This window comes from Zootoca vivipara, chromosome 3 (genome assembly GCF_963506605.1).
Source record: "Zootoca vivipara chromosome 3, rZooViv1.1, whole genome shotgun sequence".
Lineage (NCBI taxonomy): Eukaryota > Metazoa > Chordata > Lepidosauria > Squamata > Lacertidae > Zootoca > Zootoca vivipara.
The window spans coordinates 67,744,430-67,763,671 of record NC_083278.1 but is presented as its reverse complement, the minus strand read 5'-3'; the positions used below and the strand labels follow the sequence as shown (position 1 = coordinate 67,763,671).

Below are 19,242 nucleotides of genomic sequence, written 5' to 3'. Positions count from 1 at the left end.
TCAACCTAGTTTGAAGATAGACAGATGGCCAATCAAAATGTATCATCACAACATAATTTGAATTAGGGTCATTTTTAAGAACTATTTTTTTTTAAAGTGCACTATGTGGAAATGAAACACATAAAAGACAGTTTAGACCCAACATATGGCAATGCACAACATATGGCAAAAAAAAGCTCACTGTAAATCACGAAGGTAGCTCAATATGCAAACCACCCCCTTGAATTTAGCACAACTCACTTCCAAGTAAACATGCTTAGGATTGAGTGACTATACAGTGGTGCCTCGCTTAACGAATGCCCTGCTTAACGAAATTTCCGCTTAACGAAAGGATTTTTCAAGCGGAGCTTGCCTTGCTAGACAAACGCGTTTTACGAAAAATTCGATTTTCTAGAAGATGAAGCTTTTGAAACTGAAAAAGATGATTGTGAGAATGACAATGATGGTGACTGTGATTTGGAAGAAAAAGATGAAGATGAGGACTGTGATGATTCAACACAAAATGAAGCACACCACGAAAAAAATGATGACTTTACTCTACAAAAAGTTGGATGGAGTGCCCTGCATTTGAGGGGGGCACGATTGGTATTACTGGAACTCCAGAACACCCACAGGGAAGAAGGAAAAAATATGCAGAGAAGAGAAGAAATTCAGGGGTCTTGTATGGTGGCCTGGATGGCAAAAGACTGTAAACAGGGGGTGGGGTGAAGGGAAAGTGATGTTGTGATTATAAGGATGGATTAACAGGTTTATAACTGGTCTGCTGATTATGGAATTTGCTGGATTGGGGGGGTGGAGCCGGTAATCGGGGATGTAAGGTTAAATTGAGAATAGTTATAGTTTTAAAAGTGAATGGATTTTGGAAAAATGTGAAAATATGGAGGCTTATAGAGGGAGTAAAAATTAGGCACGGGAAGATAAAATGGGAGTTTGATTTTTCAGTGATTTGAACATTAGGTGAAAATGATAATAATTGATTTATAAGTTGTATAAGATATAAAGGTGTATTTTTATAAAGTAAGAAACTGTTAAAGATGATAAAAAAAGGGATGAAAACCGGGGAAGGGGGGGGGAGGGGAAGCCCACAAAATATGGTTTTACAATTATGAATGTAAGAAAAAAAATTTCTGTTTTGTACTGTTCTTTTTCTCTTTTTTTGCTCTTTCTTTTTTCTCTTTTTTCCTATTTCAATTTTTTTCTTTTTTTGGTATGACAATAGATGGTTGGATGGATGTCCTCCTGCGTACTGCCCTGGTTTGCTGGAGCTCCCTGGTGGCAGGGGGGGGCTTTGGGGTCAGGGGAGGGGGAGGAGGACAGAAATCCAAGCATAAAATGGACCATCTCTGACTGTTCACCTACATGAGATACTTCTGTGGCAGGGGAGGATCCATGTGGGTGGGTGGGAAGGAGGTGGAAAAGGTGTTTATGTATGTACCGTTTTCTTTTTTGCAGTTTGTAAAATTAATAAAAAGTATGTTTTAAAAAAATAAAAATAAAAAAATAAAATAAAGCTGAAATAAACTGATTTGGATTTGGAATGCCTCTCAGAATAAATATTCAACCTAGTTTGAAGATAGACAGATGGCCAATCAAAATGTATCATCACAACATAATTTGAATTAGGGTCATTTTTAAGAACTATTTTTTTTTAAAGTGCACTATGTGCTACCTTTGCAATACTCATCCATTTAACAGATGCACACACAGGACAAAAATATATATATTTATTTTTTAGTATCATGACCTTTACATTACAGTCAGTTAAAGTCCTCACAGTTTTATTTCCTAGACAAGCTGGTTAATTCTCAGAGTCTTTTATAAACTATAGTTGAAAGAACACTGACTTTCAAATAATACTTTCCATTCGCTTGTCATTAATTGAGCTGCTTAGCACGGTGCCGATGAAAGTTTTCTACGTCCTCGATGGTCTCAGGCAAAGTTCTCCCTTTGGTCTCAGGCAGAAATAGCACTGATCCAGCAGCAATCAAACCAACTGCAGCTGGAAATGAAACACATAAAAGACAGTTTAGACCCAACATATGGCAATGCACAACATATGGCAAAAAAAAAGCTCACTGTAAATCACGAAGGTAGCTCAATATGCAAACCACCCCCTTGAATTTAGCACAACTCACTTCCAAGTAAACATGCTTAGGATTGAGTGACTATACAGTGGTGCCTCGCTTAACGAATGCCCTGCTTAACGAAATTTCCGCTTAACGAAAGGATTTTTCAAGCGGAGCTTGCCTTGCTAGACAAACGCGTTTTACGAAAAATTCGTCTAGCGAATCGCGGTTTCCCATAGGAATGCATTGAAATTCAATTAATGCGTTCCTATGGGCAAAAAAAAAAATCAAAAAAATTTCAATGCATTCCTATGGGATTCGCTAGACGATTTTTTCGCTATAAGAAAAGACCCGTGGAACGAATTAATTTCGTTTAGCGAGGCACCACTGTGTGTGTGTGTGTGTGTGTGTAAATAATGCCTAATACAAGCAGTGACCATTTCGCGTGCGGGTTCCATTTCACCCCCGTTTTGCCTTCTTCCGGTTTCAAAAGAGCCCACGCATCAGCGATCAGCATCAACTGGACGTGCCTAAAATGGTCGCTGCCTATATGATTTGCAGTACAATCCTATGCACATCTACCCAGAAATGTCACATTAAATTCAATTGGTCTTACTCCCAGGTAAGCATATAAACGATTCAGCCCTAATGATCATGCACACTAGGGAAAACCCGTAGTCAGTATCTCCACTGGTTAGAAGTCAGTGACTAGAATTTCAATGAAAGGCTGCATGGCTCTTTGGCTTATGATCCTTAAAATGGGCCGAATAACACAAACAACCCGCAATAGAATATCGGAGGCAAATAAGATCATTAGTTGCTTGTACATATTAAAATGCTGGTGTACATATTAAAATGTTCGATTAATTTTCATATAGATTTGGATTGTTGTTGTTTTTTAAAAATCACAAACTGATGTGAAAATCAAAACAGAACTGAAGACTGGGAAAATCAAGAACTCAGAAACAGGACAAGGAAGTGCCGAACAAAACTTATGGTTATAACTAATAATGGACAGGATGAGAAAAAAGCAAATTGGTGCGCAATACAGATAAGAGATAGAGACTTGTTTGGTGACTCTACTTCCTTGGTAGTTGGTATTCGGCCTACTTTAGCTGGAGGTGTGGTCCTCCTTAAAGAATAGGTTTGCAGCTTAGGGGTGCAGTTTCTTTATGGCCTTTTGACTGGATGCTCTGCTAATGTCCATTGGGCCAGAGTTTTCCCACCAACTTAGACTAATGTGTCAGTTGTGGTCCCTGGTGTGCTGAGACAGCCTTGCTTCAGGGGCCAGCAAACTTTTTCAGCAGGGGGTCAGCCCACTGTCCCTCAGACCTTGTGGGGGGCCAGACTATATTTTGGGGGGGAAATAAGAACAAATTCCTATGCCCCACAAATAACCCAGAGATGCATTTTAAAGAAAAGCACACATTCTACTCATGTAAAAACACGCTGATTCCCAGATTGAGGAAGGCGATTGGGCCGCATCTGGCCCCCGGGCCTTAGTTTGCCTACCCATGCTCTAATCATAAATGTCTTGCAACATCAACGTACAGTACTGCAATGTTTTTAACATGGGAGCTGTAAAAACTGCTCAGAAATTTCAGCTGGTTCTAAACATGACAGCTAGATTTGTTATTGAATGTGCCTGTCTGAACATATTTCATCCATGTTAACAGAAGTTTGTTACTTATCAATCTGTTTCTAGGCACAATTCAATGTGTTCGTTTTGACCTTTACAGGCTAAACAACTTATAACTAGCATATTTATTCCAAAATTCTTTAAGATTTGCTTCAGACATCCTCTCCTTTGCATTGTCTTCAAAGGGTTAGGTGGCTGGGTCTTTGCAGAGGTGTCACCCTATTCATAGCTGTCCACTTTCAGATTTGAAAATAAGGGATCAGCAGCCTCACTTGTCCACTTTCGGATTTGAAAATAAGGGATCAGCAGCCTCACCTGTCCCGGGGACAGTCTACAGTATATCTAACAATCCAGGATAGCAGTGGGAAACGGCGCTGGAATAAGGGAATTTCCAGCAAAAAAAAGGGAAGGTTGACAACTGTGGCTTGGAATAAGGGAGTTTCCCGCAAAAAAGGGAGGGTTGGCAGCTATGACCCTATTTATGGAAAGTCTCCCTAGGTAGATTTTAAAGTAGAAAAGTGGCATAGAGATATTTTGATTTTTCTTTAAAAGAACAACATACTCAAGCAACTCAAAATAGAGGATTACTTACTAAAAACGACAAGAGGTAGCTTGGGCCAGATTTCTGCTAGTCTATAGACAACAAATGGGGAAATTATTCCACCGAAGTCACACATGGATGAACAGACCATCACACCAAGGTTTCTGATAGAAAAGAAAAAACACACATTATATTATAAGTTTGTGTGTGCGTGAATTCAGACCTCAAAGCTAACAAAAAACTTTATCCTTATCAACTGTGATTTTTCTTACAGAGGAGAAAGATATGCCTACATTCCAACCATTTTTTGGAGCAGATAGGAAGGGAAATATTTCCATAGTTACTGCTTGGTTACAAGAAAAATCCAGCTCATCCCCAAACCTTTAATTCTAAGAGGCCTTATTTATCAAGACCACCATGCTGGGGTGTTGGGTGTTCCCAAATTCCATTGGAAGCGAAAAATCCAGAGATTTGTTCTCACATTATGTGAACACTGGTATAAGCTGTCTTTCTACACACATGAAAGTGAAAGAATATATTCGTGTTGATTTGTATAGCTCAGGGGTCCCCAAACTACGGCCCCCGGGCCGGATGCGGCCCAATTGGCCTCCCAATACGGCCCGCGACGACCCCCGCCGCCCGCTGCCGCCGCCCGCTCTTTGTGCGCATGCGTATGGGCCTCTCCCAACCCAGAAGAGGTCATTTCCGATGCACTTCCGGGTCGGGGGAGGCCCATACGCATGCGCACAAGCGATTTTCGGCGATTTTTTTCCGACCGTGTGCGTGTGCGCATGTGCACGGGCGCGCACACCCCCGCCCTCCGGCCCGCCGCGCGGTCGGCGCGGCGGGCACCGGCCCGAAGCCTGGTAAGTCTGGGGACCCCTGGTATAGCTCAACTATTGTGCAGACTGGTACACAGATTATACACTTGTTGAATGTAACATGTGAAAACCCCTCAAGGAATAGCAGTACAGATTTCAGTTTCTTTTCAGTGAGAGTGCACAGGAGAGTCTTAAATCTGTAAACGTGCATTAATCTATATCTATAAATGTGCATTAATCTATATAAAGCAATTTCAGAAGTCACCTTTCCTTTGGTAGTCAAAAGACCTACCTGAGAAATGTTGGGTACAATTCAGTATTGACAAAACAAACCATTTCAAATGCCATTGTGACTCCTAATCTGCCCAAGCAAGCTGTAATAACCTTTAGCCAGTGCATATCTGGAAAGGAAAGATTAATATATAATTTTCTAAAGGCTCATTGAAGGAAGGCAATTAATACTGATGACATAACGGATTATCATTTCCCAGAGAACTGGTGGTAAATAAATCTCTGATTTCTTAGCAGTGAGAAGCTTGGAGGTCAGAGCTAATATATGGTTGTTGAGCTCTTTTGCCCAAAGTTGTTCACAAAGAAGTTGGACATTTCAAAGCTATTTCTGAGGAAAATCAACAAAAACAACACCGCTGACATGGGCTGCCTGGCAGGGGGGTAGGAAAGGGGGGTGGGGCGGGTCGCCCCAGGTGCCATCATGGAGCGGGGGTGACAAATTATCAAATTATATTTGTACAAATGAGGATGGGAGAAATTGGATTATAAATATGGAATGCACTCCAATATCCTGCGTAGTGTTGCATGGGATCCTGAGTGCAGTTTTTGAATAAACTAATTCACGGATGACTGCTGTGCAAAAGTCAAGTGGTGCAAGACCGCGGGGAATGTGCAATGCAACCTGAAGTTTTACTGCAGCATCTTTTGTAGTACAATGTTAGAAGGAATACTGTACCTAGTTACTTCTTGAACATGGTGCAACAACTTCCATTGGCCATATTGACTGAGCCTTTATTACCACCTTACATATGGAATCTTCAGTGATTTCTTGGAAGGGGCAGACATATCCCACAACAGAGGAGAAGCAAACAGGCTGAACTGAATAAGGCTCCTCTCTCTCACCCTGCAGGGAAATGGATGAATTGACCAACTTGCCTTCTGGGGTGAAAGCTGCAACAAGGCAAGCCGCTCCTGCCACCAGATTTGCAGTAGCCCAGGGATAGCGGCGGCCCATGCGTTCCGTCGTGAGTATGAGTATGAGAGCTGCTGGAAATTCAACTAGAGACGAGTAAAAAAAATCCAGGTAAACATTGTCTCCAGAAATTCCCAGGTGTATGATGAGTCCTTGGTACATGATGGCACTTGTGAACCTAGGAAAAGAAGAACCACCACGTTAAACGTGAAACAATGTGTTCGTCTGAGAGGAGGCATGTTCCTTTGAGAAATCTGAGACAGATATCCAGGAACTATCACTCAATGTAGGATATTTTGGTCTCAAACTGTATTGCTAACCGTTGAAGGTGATACATGGTGAGGTTTTATCTATTAATTTATCTTTCTTTCCTTCTTCCCATTCTCATCCTTCTCCCTTCTTTCTACTGAGGACAAACATCGGAAAACCAACTGGGATTGGACAAATACTGTAAAGATACTTTGCTTTCCGATAGTCCTCTGGGCTCTTTTGACTAATTCTAGCTCTAGATTATTATCAACTCTCTTTCTCCTTTGTCTCAGGATCAGTGGGTATACTTTGACAAATCCAAAAGACCGGGCTAAATGGGAGGAGAGAATTGAGACGTGGTGAGTGCATGACATCCTTGGAATGGAATAGATCACTTCTCCTGACATGGGATAGTTCAGTGTGAAGATTGGTAGGCTATGGGAGGAAGCCTCTGGCCTGGGCACCCTTTCCCCTTCTCTCCTGCCTATGAATTGGGACACTCAAGTAAAAATGACTACACAAGTAGGTCTCACTAACTACGAGAAAGAGATGGGCAGATTGTGCAAGCAAGGCCTAAATGCATGAATCCAGGTTGTATTCCAAGTTCCCATGTATGCTGATAAACGACATGTGGACTTCAGGCTTATTGCTATACCCTGTTGCATGTTTATCCTTAAACACAAAGGTCATGAATAAAATGATCCTCAGTAAGAATGTGCATGCAGGGGGCAGTCGTGTATTAAACAAGCGAGGAAATTAATAATAAAGTTAAGGGTCTCTTACCAGTTATACATCAAAATAAAAGTGTATTTTCTCATCTGTGTTGTCCTCACAAGATCCATCAACGAAGGCCCTCGGTTTTCTTTCTCTTCTTTCTCTTCTTCAAGGCTTATACTCTATAAGATAACTGTTGCAATATTAACCAAGGGTAAAGGACCAGGGACATTTTACAGTTTAAACAGGGAGATCCCAGATACCAATTGCTTCCCAGAATGCCCCTGGAATGGCCTCTTAGTCCCCTTACTAGGTCAGAGTTTGTGTGTTGCTTTGGCTAGGGCATGAGAGGAGCTGGTTCTGCTGGAGAGGTAAACTGTGGCAGTCTATTTCCCTCCCCAATGTTGGAATTCTGCTTCCAATATTACAGGGATAGATTTGACCTAACCAATGGCTCCAGGGATGCCAACTTGAATAAAATAGGGTGGGGTAGGTAAGCCCCACCCCACATAATTGATCACATGATGTGGTGCACACACACCATTTGAATAGCAATGCCCATCAACTGGGGGTGGGGTGGGGGCAGATGTCTCAATTTGGGGGGGCAAAGACCCCCTGGCCCCTAGGAGTTGGCTCCTGTGAATGGCTCATAGGATGCCATCCCAAGGAGCATATACTGTAGTTACAACAGCATACTAAGGAAGCTACTACTTTGTATGCATAAAATTCACCTCAAAACCGGCAGGCATGACTTTCCCATTCTTTTTAGCAATGTCACCCATGATTTCCATAGCTCTGCCATTCTGTCCTTGAGAGATCAGCCACCTAGGAGATTCCGGCAGGCACCTGCAAACAAAAGCAGGATTCCAGAAAAGCAGCCTTATGAGGCTGTTGCAGGAAGACTCATGGTAAAATCAAGATGAAATGAAATTCAGCCATGCCAAGTCCTCACTGCTCCTCGAAGCTCGTCCGTTTTGTGTCAATACACATTGCCAGGCTCCAACAATGCGCCATAATAGAATGCAAAGGAAGCTATTTTGCGGCGGTGCATGATCGGCACCAGGCAAGTGTGCGCGCATCCATGCAGTATGCCCAAGAATGAATGTATGGATAGTATGAACTTGTGTGCTTAGGAGGGGCGGGGGGGGGAGGCATGGCTGAGATGTGGTACCTGCACACATAAAATCCTCCTGGGATGTTGAAAACTGGGTTTTATAGAGATGGCAAGTACTGGCACTGAATCAGAAGACAGAACGTAAGCAAAGAGCACCTTACCAGTAGTAGAACAAAAGAAGGAAACATGGCAGAGTAATGGCAAGTTGCAGCCATCTCCAGTGAGGAATCGCATAAGCCACAGCATCAAGGATGAGGAGGCCGACAGCAAATGCTGTTTGGTAAAGAATAGCCACAATCCTCCTGTAGCTTGGACCAACAATTTCTGTGACTGGAAAATAAATGAGTTGATCTCACAAAGACAGTTCTGAACTGAAATCTAGCTTTATTCCCGTAGAAAATACTGAGCTAGATGGACCAGTGGTCTGACATTCCGCTTACTATTATGATTACTACTACTACTACTACTACTACTACTACTACTACTACTACTACTATATGTATACTGCCCTTCACCCAAAGATCACAGGCTGGTTCACAACATAAAAATACAAAATGAGAACACAAAATACATAATAAAACAAAAACAAACCAATAGCCCCCCCCCACAAACAGATTTAAAAGGCCGTAGAATGTATTATTAGCAATGTACTTTGAAGAACAAACACATACAAACAGGATAATGAACAATAATGCAAGTATATTTTCATTTTTGTGGGTCTTATTATTGATTGTGTTTCATACACAAGGACCGTTATTGCACATTGTAAAAACTCAATGTACAGAAGCTCCTTTGTGCCCAGGACAAAGAGAGGGAGCGCATATTCACGCAGATTGAGAACCTGTGACTCTCTGGATGTTTTTTCCCATCATGACCCCAACCAGCATGACCAATGGAGCTGCAGTCCAACAACATCTGCTTTGATCCAGTGACTGGGCAGATTATTTCATCCGTAAGTAACATCAATGAGGGTGTCACACTTACTTAGAATGTAGCCTGCTGTCCAGCTGGCCTTGCTGATTAGTCCTTGGATGAAGCGAAATATCACCAACCATAAGTAGCTTGGTGCCAAGGCCACAAGAACTCCTGCGATGGAAGTGACCAGGGTGTTAATTAAGAGACTTGTTTTACGTCCGAACCTGAATTGAGGGTGAGTGACAGAAAAGATACAGAAGGATTTTTTTTCAAAAACACATGCAAAAGCATGCTTTCATTCATGAATTAAGAACATTGGAATATAAAATAAGCCAGCTGGATGAGGCCATGAACCATCTGGTCCAGCATCCTATTCTCACAGTGGGCCCCCTCAAGCAAGACCCAAGCACAAGAACATTCTGCACTCTTGTGGTTTCCAACAAATAGTTTTCAAGGGCATTACTTGTTTGGGTTTTTGCTAAATTGGTAGCATGAAAAACCATCAGATTACTTCTTCACACAATCAACTCTAGGACAAGCAATTAACACTGGGCAGAAAGCCAAGGTCTGCTTCTGCCATAGTAACAGCTCTCTCATTGGTTGATGATCAGCACTGAGCTCTGTTATCAGAGAAAGCTAGCACAGTATGTGGTGTGGTGAGTGTAGGAGGAAAGGTGCTGTATCGGTTGTGTGTGAGAGAGAGAGAGAGACAGAGACAGAGACAGAGAGAGAGAGACAGAGACAGAGAGGAAAGGATTTATTTTACTTTGTTTTTGAGTTCTAAACTTGTACATAGAAACTCTGGATTTTCTTTTATTTAATAAATCCTGTAAATAGTTACTCTGGATCCAGACGTCTAGTCAAGTTACCGCCAGAAGCTTCTGGAAAAACCTGCGCAAACTCTGCTGTGTTCAGGCTGAAGTTACACCTGACACTTAAAAACACTAAGATTACTGCCTCCAGCTATGGAGGAAGAGCACAGTTATCATGGTTAGTAGCCTTAAATAGCCTTCTCCTCTATTTATTTGTCCAATCCTCTTTTAAAGCCACCTGGGTCAGTGGCCATTAGTGCCTCATGTGGGTGTGAGTTCCATAGTTTAACTATGTGCTGTGTGAAGATGTACTTTTTTATCTGTTCTAAATCTTCCAGCATTCAGCTTCATGTCCATGTCTATGAATTCTAGTATTATGAGAAAGAAAAACTGAACTCTGTCCACTTTCTCCATGGCATGCATAATTTCATAAATGTCTATCATGTCACACAAATGCTCCAACCTTTCCTTTTAGGGGACTTGCTCAATCTCCTTGATCATTTTGCTCGCCCATTATGATATTGGCAGGGGGTTTCCCCCCTCCCATTCCTAGCACGGAATTTGCATTTTTCACAGCTGCCACACATTGACCCAGTCTTCATCTGGCTATCCACTACAACCTTAAGATATTTTTTGCCAGGACATGAATCACTTTACACCTGTTTACATCTTATTGCCATCTTACTGCCTGTTCCCTCAGTGTGGAGAGGTCCTTTCGAAGCTCTTTGCAATCTGTGTTATTGCTTTTTTAAACAATTCTGAACACTTTAGTATGATCAACAAACTTGGCAATCTCACTGCTCACCCCTAACTCCAGACCATTTATTTTAGCCCATTTCTATCCCTCTCTTCTAGTGTATGCACACTCCTTACGGCTGTTTAAAACGTATAAAATATTAAAATATATCATACAAGCAGACCAAAACAAGATCGAGTGGAAAGACTTTGTAATTGGGCTGAGTGAAAATGGCTTCTCAAAATCCTCTGGGCTGTGGGAATGAGTCTACCTTGCATACGGAAGGTTCCAGATTCAGGCCCCAGCATCTTCAAGCAGGGCTGGCAGTGTCCCCTGCCTGAAACCCTCAAGAGTCACTGCCAGTCAGTTTGTAGACAATACTGAGCTAGATGGACCAAAGATCTGGCTTGGAATAAGGCAGATGTTATGTTCTTGCTATTTGTAGGTGATAAACCGGGGGGGGGGGGAATTGCCAAATATTCTTGAGGGGAGGTGATGGTCTTTAACAGTTTTCCTCAGAAAAGAATTTTCTGAGGAATTTAGGCTCACTTAATGCTGAATGAGACTCTCCATCTTGGTGGCAGGAGGAAGCAGTGAGCTAAGTGAGGAAGACTGGAAGGAGAAGGAGGGGAGGGGCACGGCCCATTGTTCCCTTCAACAATACTAAAACAATACCAAACAATTCCACTGATTCCCCATCTGTCCTATGGCAATTCAGTATACTTAACAGCGATTGGGCAGTGGGTGGGAAAAGGAGAGAAGGTATCAATTTTGCTTTTTGAAAAAAAATCCACTTAAGTTATAGAACAGTACCTGTAGTGACCGCTCCACACATCAATGGGGGGGCGCTTTTTGCGTGGATGCGCGCAGCCCCCTGATCCCAGAGGGCGGCTCCCTGGAAGTTCAGGACTGGCACCGCCTTCCCAGGTAGGATGCCAGGGGTCTCCGCCTACCCAAGCCTGGCATCCAATCCTGCCTGGGGAGGTGTTGCCAGGGGATGGCCAGGTAAGGAGAGGGACGAACCGGCTTGGACAATAGCATTTGAATCTTACCTTCAAGCACCAGTTCATTCCAGAGCTTCTCCCACCCTCCACACCCTCATTCAATTTCTTTTGCAGGCTAACCTTTTCTCCACAGGTTCTCAGGCGCTGCTATGTCAAGGCCGCTGTTGAAGGATCGGAAAGGAAGTTCCCTGCATTGGCAGGTTTCACTTTTCCCGTTGCAATACGTCACAACTTGGCGGTGTCAGGCCTTGGGCGGAATTCTTTGGTGATTTTCCTAGAGGGAGGGGCATGAGGCGGAGACCTCACCCCCTTGCAGCGACAAGATTGGGGTATTGGGGGAAGCCTTGACCATGCCAATAGGTGTCATCACTTCCCCCTACCAGCGGCGGCGAACAGGGGGCCGGCTCTCTCTGCTTGAACATATGTTCTCCAGAGCCAGCCCCAACCCCCATACATGTGGATGACCCCGAAGCCTCCCAGAACCCCGGCTGGGGACTGGGAAGGATAACGCCCGATGCCTGAAGCCAAGGTCTCCCTACATCTGAATTTGAATAGAGTTGTGGCCAATTTGAATCCCATAGCACGTTGTCTCGTGTATTTATTCCGCTCAGGGGGTCGCCTGCAGGTTTGGGGGACTCCGCCTGTCCACGCAAAACATTTTGCTTCCTTTTCTTAAAACTGTGCATGCTGAAACCTAATTGATGCCCTATAGTACCACTGCCTGACTTTTAAATAATAATCTCAAAGTTGTCATATGGAGGTTTGATTGTGCAAATGAGAATATTATTCTGTACCCAAAGGAGTCTGTATGTGTCCGATCCAATAAACTATCAAATCCTGAGAAGCTTACACCAAACAGGAAACTGAGAAGCATTCAGTAACACAGTGGCATATAATATTAAATTAGCAAACATTTCTTAATGACTTTCTGCCATGCATGCATAGTATCAGCAAAACTGATCTCATGTTAGTTACTTGAATTTCACCTAATCATTCTGCACCTACCTGTCTGCTATGTAGCCAACACATATGGATCCAAGAAAATATCCAGCATTTACAGATGACTGAAATGCATCTAACTTCCAGGAGTCTTCGCATACTAAATTAAACTGTGGGGACACAATTAGGAATTAAATGACAAATCAGTTCTAAGTGCTAGAATGTAGGGATGACCAGATAGCAGAGGAAGCTACAATATCCCCATAGTCCACTGCCATTAAAGACTTTCTTACATGTTTGCTCCAACCACATGGATGCCAGTGAAGCAGGACTTCTTTTTCTGAGCTAAACACCTTACCTTTGCACCCTCTCCCTGGTTTCCACTTCTCAGCCACCTTTGTAGTTTTCCTTTAGAAGATAGTCAGGGTCCCTGTGGGAAGCACAAGCCAGTGTCTCCCCAAAAGAAAAGCATGTACTATTTTGGAACTGTATTTAGACACATCCAAGGAACCCAGAGTGAAAACCTGAAAAATTGCTTCTCTTTGCTCTTCCTTCCTTAGGACCACTACACACCAGTGTCTTGCTTCTCTTTACCTTTCTTATTTCACAGATCTTGCTCACTTTTAGCTTTTGGGGGATCTGAACCTTAGCTTTGTGGAACACCTTCCCAGCAGATGAAATCCTGAGTGTTGTCACATGCCTGTTTTCACTAAATATTATCAGGAGATGTGGATTGTCACGATCCAGCCTTTTAAGAGGCATGTAGGTGGTCTAACTAACATGCCTAATATTGTGGCTTGCTGGCAACATTACAGTGGGTCACATGTTGGACCTCTTTCCACATATGTCTGTGGGGAGAAAAGTTATTCTGGGAACATTCTTGGTATCTGAAGAAGTGTGCATGCACACGAAAGCTCATACCAATGACAAACTTAGTTGGTCTCTAAGGTGCTGCTGGAAGGAATTTTTTTATTTTGTTTTGACTACGTCAGACCAACACGGCTACCTACCTGTACAGTAACTGGGAATATCAGGTTTCTTAATTGATCCAATGTTGAATGCATGGGTCAGCACACCTATGACCTTGTGAATTCTGACCTGGAGGCCTGAGCTGTTACAACATGTTAAAAAGACACACCAGTCATGATAATGCTACAAGAGCATTACAATATTGTCTCTCTTAAACAAATACAGAACAGCAACAAGAAACTCCTGACCACATTCAGATGTGGTCAAGTCCAGTGCCACCGAGTGACTAAATGATATAATGGCACAGTCCGTACAAGGGGTGACCTTTTAAAAAGAAATTAAGGAAGTGGTTCATAAGTAGGGTAAAAGCTTTTGAACCTCCAGATAAGAGCTTTCTGGGTGTATGTTTCTGATGCTAACAATTCATAGACACATAAATATACAGAGGCATTCAAGTTTGGTGATGGAGTTAAGACATTGGAAATCACAGATTTTCCATTTGTTTCTTTGGCATTCCATGTGGAAATGCGGCAACTCCGCCTAGTGAGATTTACAGCCCAGCAGAAATGCCTGTTCCTTTCACAATCACTACTCAATCCACCTTCACCTTGCTAACAACCTTGCTAGCTTTGAGCAGTTCCAGATTTTTGCACAATGTAGTCAAAACTCATATTGTGCCTGCAAGTTATTTTGCACTACATCTTTCATCTTCCCCAGCCAGCATGGCTGTCCTCCCAAAACATCGGGAGGACACCAGGCTAGCGAAGGCCAGCCTCATTTATGCGAACTGTAAATCAAGCTGTATGATTATTTGCTTGAAGCTGACATTTCTAAATTTAAAAAACAGAGGATGGCCATCACAAAAAGTACTGGAGTTTTCAGGAAACAAAAGTGGATGCTATTGATTTCAATGTCTACTCAGCTTCCAAATGAAGCATCAGAATCTGACATGAGAACTGGCAGCATGAATACAACCTAACCTGTTGTAAAATGATTGCGTTTCCTCTATGTGGAATGTTGTTTGTATTTTTTGAAGCCCACCTGTACATACCACAGTGATACCCCACATCATCATCATCCTCTTCACAGTTTTGAGCTATACACCAGAGCATCCTACCCCACCCTGGTGACGTCGAGATGTTTTGGACTACAGCTCCTTTCATCCCCCACTACTGGCCATGTTGGCTGGGTCTGATGGGAGTGGTAGCCCAAAACATCTGGAGGTCATCAGCTTGTGGATGACTGTACTAATAGACCAAGGGAGAGCATGGGAAAGGCAGCGGCATCACCTTACCTCACTCACAATGGACCATATTGAAGGATCATAGACCCAGCCATCTTGGCAGGTTGTAAGAGAGAAGTTCTTATTACTGGAAAAGGCTTCCAACGGTTCTGTGCAGCTCAGCTCAGTTGCATTCCAGTCCACATCGTATCTCATACATTGATGGGTGAAAGTGTCTCCATTTGGAACCGTATAATTCACCTCCTGTTCAGGGCTCCAGCCACACCTGCTGCTTAACTCGGCAGCTCCAGGATTCAGGCAACGGTGCTCAGGTATAAAACCAAGGAAAACGACTCCCACATAGATCGGGGCAAAGGCAGCAGAGACGAAGCAAATGAGAAAAAAGGCTCTTTTCTGGAACAGGTCGAATTCCCCAATGTGCTCTAGAATGTCATCGAAGTTTGGCATTTTGTACAAAGCCTGTCATTCACAACACTGCTCCTAATTGCGCCGAGCAGAAATATGCTTAAACAACAGGACATCTGACCCCCAAGTCAAAGTATTAGTTTATAAATTATTAAGCCACCCCGGGCAACTTTTATATAAGTTTCGGGGGGGGGGGAGGATAACTAAACCTGAAGGCTAGCATTCTTCAGTGTTAAAAGCAGTGGTAGGAACAAAAAGATGGATTTTGCTTTAAAGAAATCCAGAGGTCCCCTTTTCTCTACCTTGCTTCAAGTGAAGTCACCAGCCATATTTAGTCGCAGACAAGCAAATAAAAGGCGAAAGGTCACCAGTGCAAAAGACAACCGTTGACTTGTGACAAAGCATTTTGACAGAGGTAAACAAACCCCTGGCTGATAAATCCGGCCAGCCTTGGACATTGGAGCTGCTTTTACAGAGAGAGAATGTGTGCTTCCTGCAGTCCCTCAGAAGCTACCCCACTTCACCCTGTTGTTGATAATACCCTTGAAAAAGCATTGTAGGTGGGTGTAGGGAGTCCTGTGGATGCAACACACCACCACATGGGACCCCTGCCATTAGAAGGTGGGCCACCCACTGTTGGCTTTTGCCCCCTCTCCAACATTATCCCCAAATACTGAACTTTACCATTCCTTCCCATGGGAGAAAGCAGCTCTTCACCTCTTTGGTGGAAAGTTAAGAGGTGCATTGAAGAGAATCCTGGGCAGGAGACAATAAGTAGTAGTAGTAGTGGTAGTAATAATAATAATAATACCCCGCCCATCTGGCTGGGTTTCCCCAGCCACTCTGGGCAGCTTCCAACAGAAAAATAAAATAAAATAACCGATTAAACATCAAAAGCATCCCTAAACAGGGCTGCCTTCAGATGTTTAAATATGCCTAAATATGCCTCTAGTAAGCCCAGGCCACATTCACACCATTCATTAAAAGCACTATGATACCACTGTAAATAGTCATGGGTCACCCCCTGCCCCGATTCCTGGGAACTGTACTGTTGTTAGGAGACTCCTATTCCCTTCACAGAGTTACAATTTTCAGTGTTCCTTAGGAAGTGGGATTGATTTGTTAAACCATTCTGGGAATAGCCAGTCCCTCCCTCCCTTCCTCTGGACATACATTAAATTCATGGAGCGTAAATGCACAAAGTAGATCCCGTCTACTTTGGCCTGCACACCCCCAGCTTGTGTTCTCTTTATTTATACGATGCAGAGAATCACGGAACTGATATCGACAATCACCACAGAAGACAGGTTTTCCACTTGCAATGCCCTTGCTACAGAACGGCAATAGATCTCTAGGAAGATAATTAACATCATCTTCAAGGGCACAGCATTCATGGAAGATCAGTGGCCTTGTCCCAGGAATGTTATATTCTAGGACCTTCTTTTTTTAAATGGGTAACCTAAGAATGTAAAGGTGTTCTATGTAAACTGAAGTCCAGTGAGTACTGAAGCAGAAAAAGGCTCAGAGCTAGTTAATGTATCGCTCAGTTGGTTTGGCCTGTGTTGCTGGAGACCCATCTATACAGTATGTTATTATCTCGGTGTCGTGAAGTTTATTTGGCTTTCTTAAAGCCCGTTTGCTACCTAATCACTTGTTTTCCATGTTTGATGCTCTTTGTACAGCCACTCTCTGCTGGGTTACTTTTCTGCAATAGCACTGGAAGTGCATCAGTTTGCATGTCTTGCATTAAATCTTCAAGGATAATTGTGTACTAATTTGGGGGGGGGGGGACACGACCATATCAGGATGAAGGCTTCTCACAAGTATCTGGTCTGATCTGGTAGGTGAGCTGCTTCCTATGTTTTTATATTTTGTATTTGTAGATATTAGTGGTGTTCATATAACTCAAGTCTCACCTTGCATCAGTTTTTGCTTTTAAAAAAACACACGTTTTTGAGTTGCTGCCTATTTTAAGTTGCAATTTGTGTTGAGAGTTGCACAACACGATATGAAGCTCCAAGTCCCCAAATCCCTCTTTCTGAGAATCTAAAAATTGCTGAATCCCTGCCCCATTTGGCCTATCTTCCCCTATCAGGTAGATTTTAAGTCTAAAAAACAGTCCATGGGCTTTCATGGCAGAAGTAAAAGTATTTCCCTTTCCAACATAATGAATATTAGAGTAGTAACTTTATTAGGTCAACTAAAACAAAAACAAAGAGTTTCATGTTCATATTCCCAAGGGGGAGTGGAAATTTGTGGAGGTATCTGAAAACAAAGAAAGATTGAGGGAAAGTTAACCTGGTCATTCTTGGCCAGGAAAAGGCCACTTGAAACATCTGGACAGTGAAGCAGTAGTGAGAAAAAGAATGGAATATATTTTGTCTGGCTGAGTTTGTTTATTCTGTGAGTAAAAGCATTCCTACTCCACAGAACATCTGTTGAAATCTTGTATGTTGGTTGGTATCTTAGCTTGTGTTCAGTTATCAGTGTGCTTCTTGAGTGTGTGCCGTTCATACAAACTTCATTGATCCTATGTTCCATTACTACCATCGTTTTTCAGGAATACAGATAGCTCTGGGCCAATTAGTTTGACTGTACTGGTCAAGGCCTGGCACAGAAGGGGTCAACTGAATCTATACATTGCTAAAATGTCAGCAATTCTGAGCTGGTAACCACAGAAGCCATGTTGTGCACTGATAAAGCAGTGCAATTTGAGCCCAGTTCTGTACCACTCCCTTGCTTGCACTAACTTTTTATGTTATTACCCTATTAAACCACTTGCGTATTAGGGATAAATGCCTGTGACCGCTTGGAATCATCAGGGGTAATGCTTGTTGTACAGGTATGCAACTCTTAAAACTGACACTGTGATGCACATTTCAATGAAGTTCTCTTTACAAATGGTAAACACGTGTGCAAGGGTATATAATAGAGAAGACCCCCCCCCAAAAAAAGCAAATTTAGGGCACAGTGGAGAGAGAAACGAACTAAAAAATGGTTATGCTCTGCTGTTAAGCTTCTTGACTACTTGCCAATCATCTGGGTGGTCTTCAGATTTGTGGACAATGAGAAAGTAGAAAGACGTCTAGAAGAGCAGCTTGGAGAGACATGGAAGCATTTTTAAAAAGAAAAGCAAATACCACAAAAGGCAAATCATATCTGGATTAAAGCCTGAGATAGTGGGAGGTAGTGTGTGTAGTGGTTAGTTCCCACTTGGCCAGAAAGATCACCAGGTAACCTTGAGCCAGTGATCATCGCTGTTGCCATACCTATCACACAGGGTCTGTTAAAAGGGGCAGCTCCTTGGAAAAAAGGAGAGACCAGAACATAATAGAATAGGATGGCTTTCTCCAGGCGTCTGAACAACAGGAACAGGCAAACAAATGATGGAGTGCTGGTACTTGGGGGCCACCAGAGCAAGTAGACATCTGGTTGCCACTTGCCTACCAGAAAAGGCAGAGTGCTCAGAGAAGGGCCTCCAATAGAGTTTGGCTGATGGGCAAGTTCATGTGGGATAAAGTACAGTTCTGAAACTTGTTCTACCATATAGCACTTTCCTTTTGAGAAAACAACAACATACCAGCACCCAATAGTCTTCTGAAATGTCATTCCAGCTCAGCAATTTTAGACCATTTTGTTTACTCTGAGACATCCAGTAGTGATGTTCAGACTACCCTTGGCTTTAAGTTAGCTTGAGCTAAGCATTCTGGCAAATCCTTTGTGAAGCAGAACTTCTACTGTGCAGTGAGGATCCAGAGGTCCCTTGCTGTTTCCAGGGCTTAGAAGTCCTTGAACCAAGCCCACTCAAAGTAATGAAGTGGACTGCCCCTCTTCCTAATGATTTTGACTATTCATTCTGCTTCTGCGGTAG

General features: G+C 42.8%; 1 protein-coding gene across 1 annotated transcript; it reads right to left on the bottom strand.

Annotated features, from left to right (window-relative positions):
* Window positions 1-1,713: 1,713 nt before the first annotated feature.
* LOC118081958 (solute carrier family 22 member 2-like) lies at window positions 1,714-19,233 on the bottom strand. Its single transcript, XM_035108612.2, has 10 exons — window positions 15,018-19,233; window positions 12,821-12,924; window positions 9,333-9,487; window positions 8,510-8,678; window positions 7,966-8,080; window positions 7,304-7,416; window positions 6,235-6,449; window positions 5,360-5,468; window positions 4,298-4,410; window positions 1,714-1,999 (listed from the first exon to the last, which is right to left on the bottom strand). The coding sequence occupies exons 1-10, from the start codon at window positions 15,411-15,413 to the stop codon at window positions 1,875-1,877; spliced, it is 1,614 nt and encodes a 537-aa protein (XP_034964503.2). The 5' UTR covers window positions 15,414-19,233; the 3' UTR covers window positions 1,714-1,874.
* Between the last annotated feature and the right edge of the window lie 9 nt (window positions 19,234-19,242).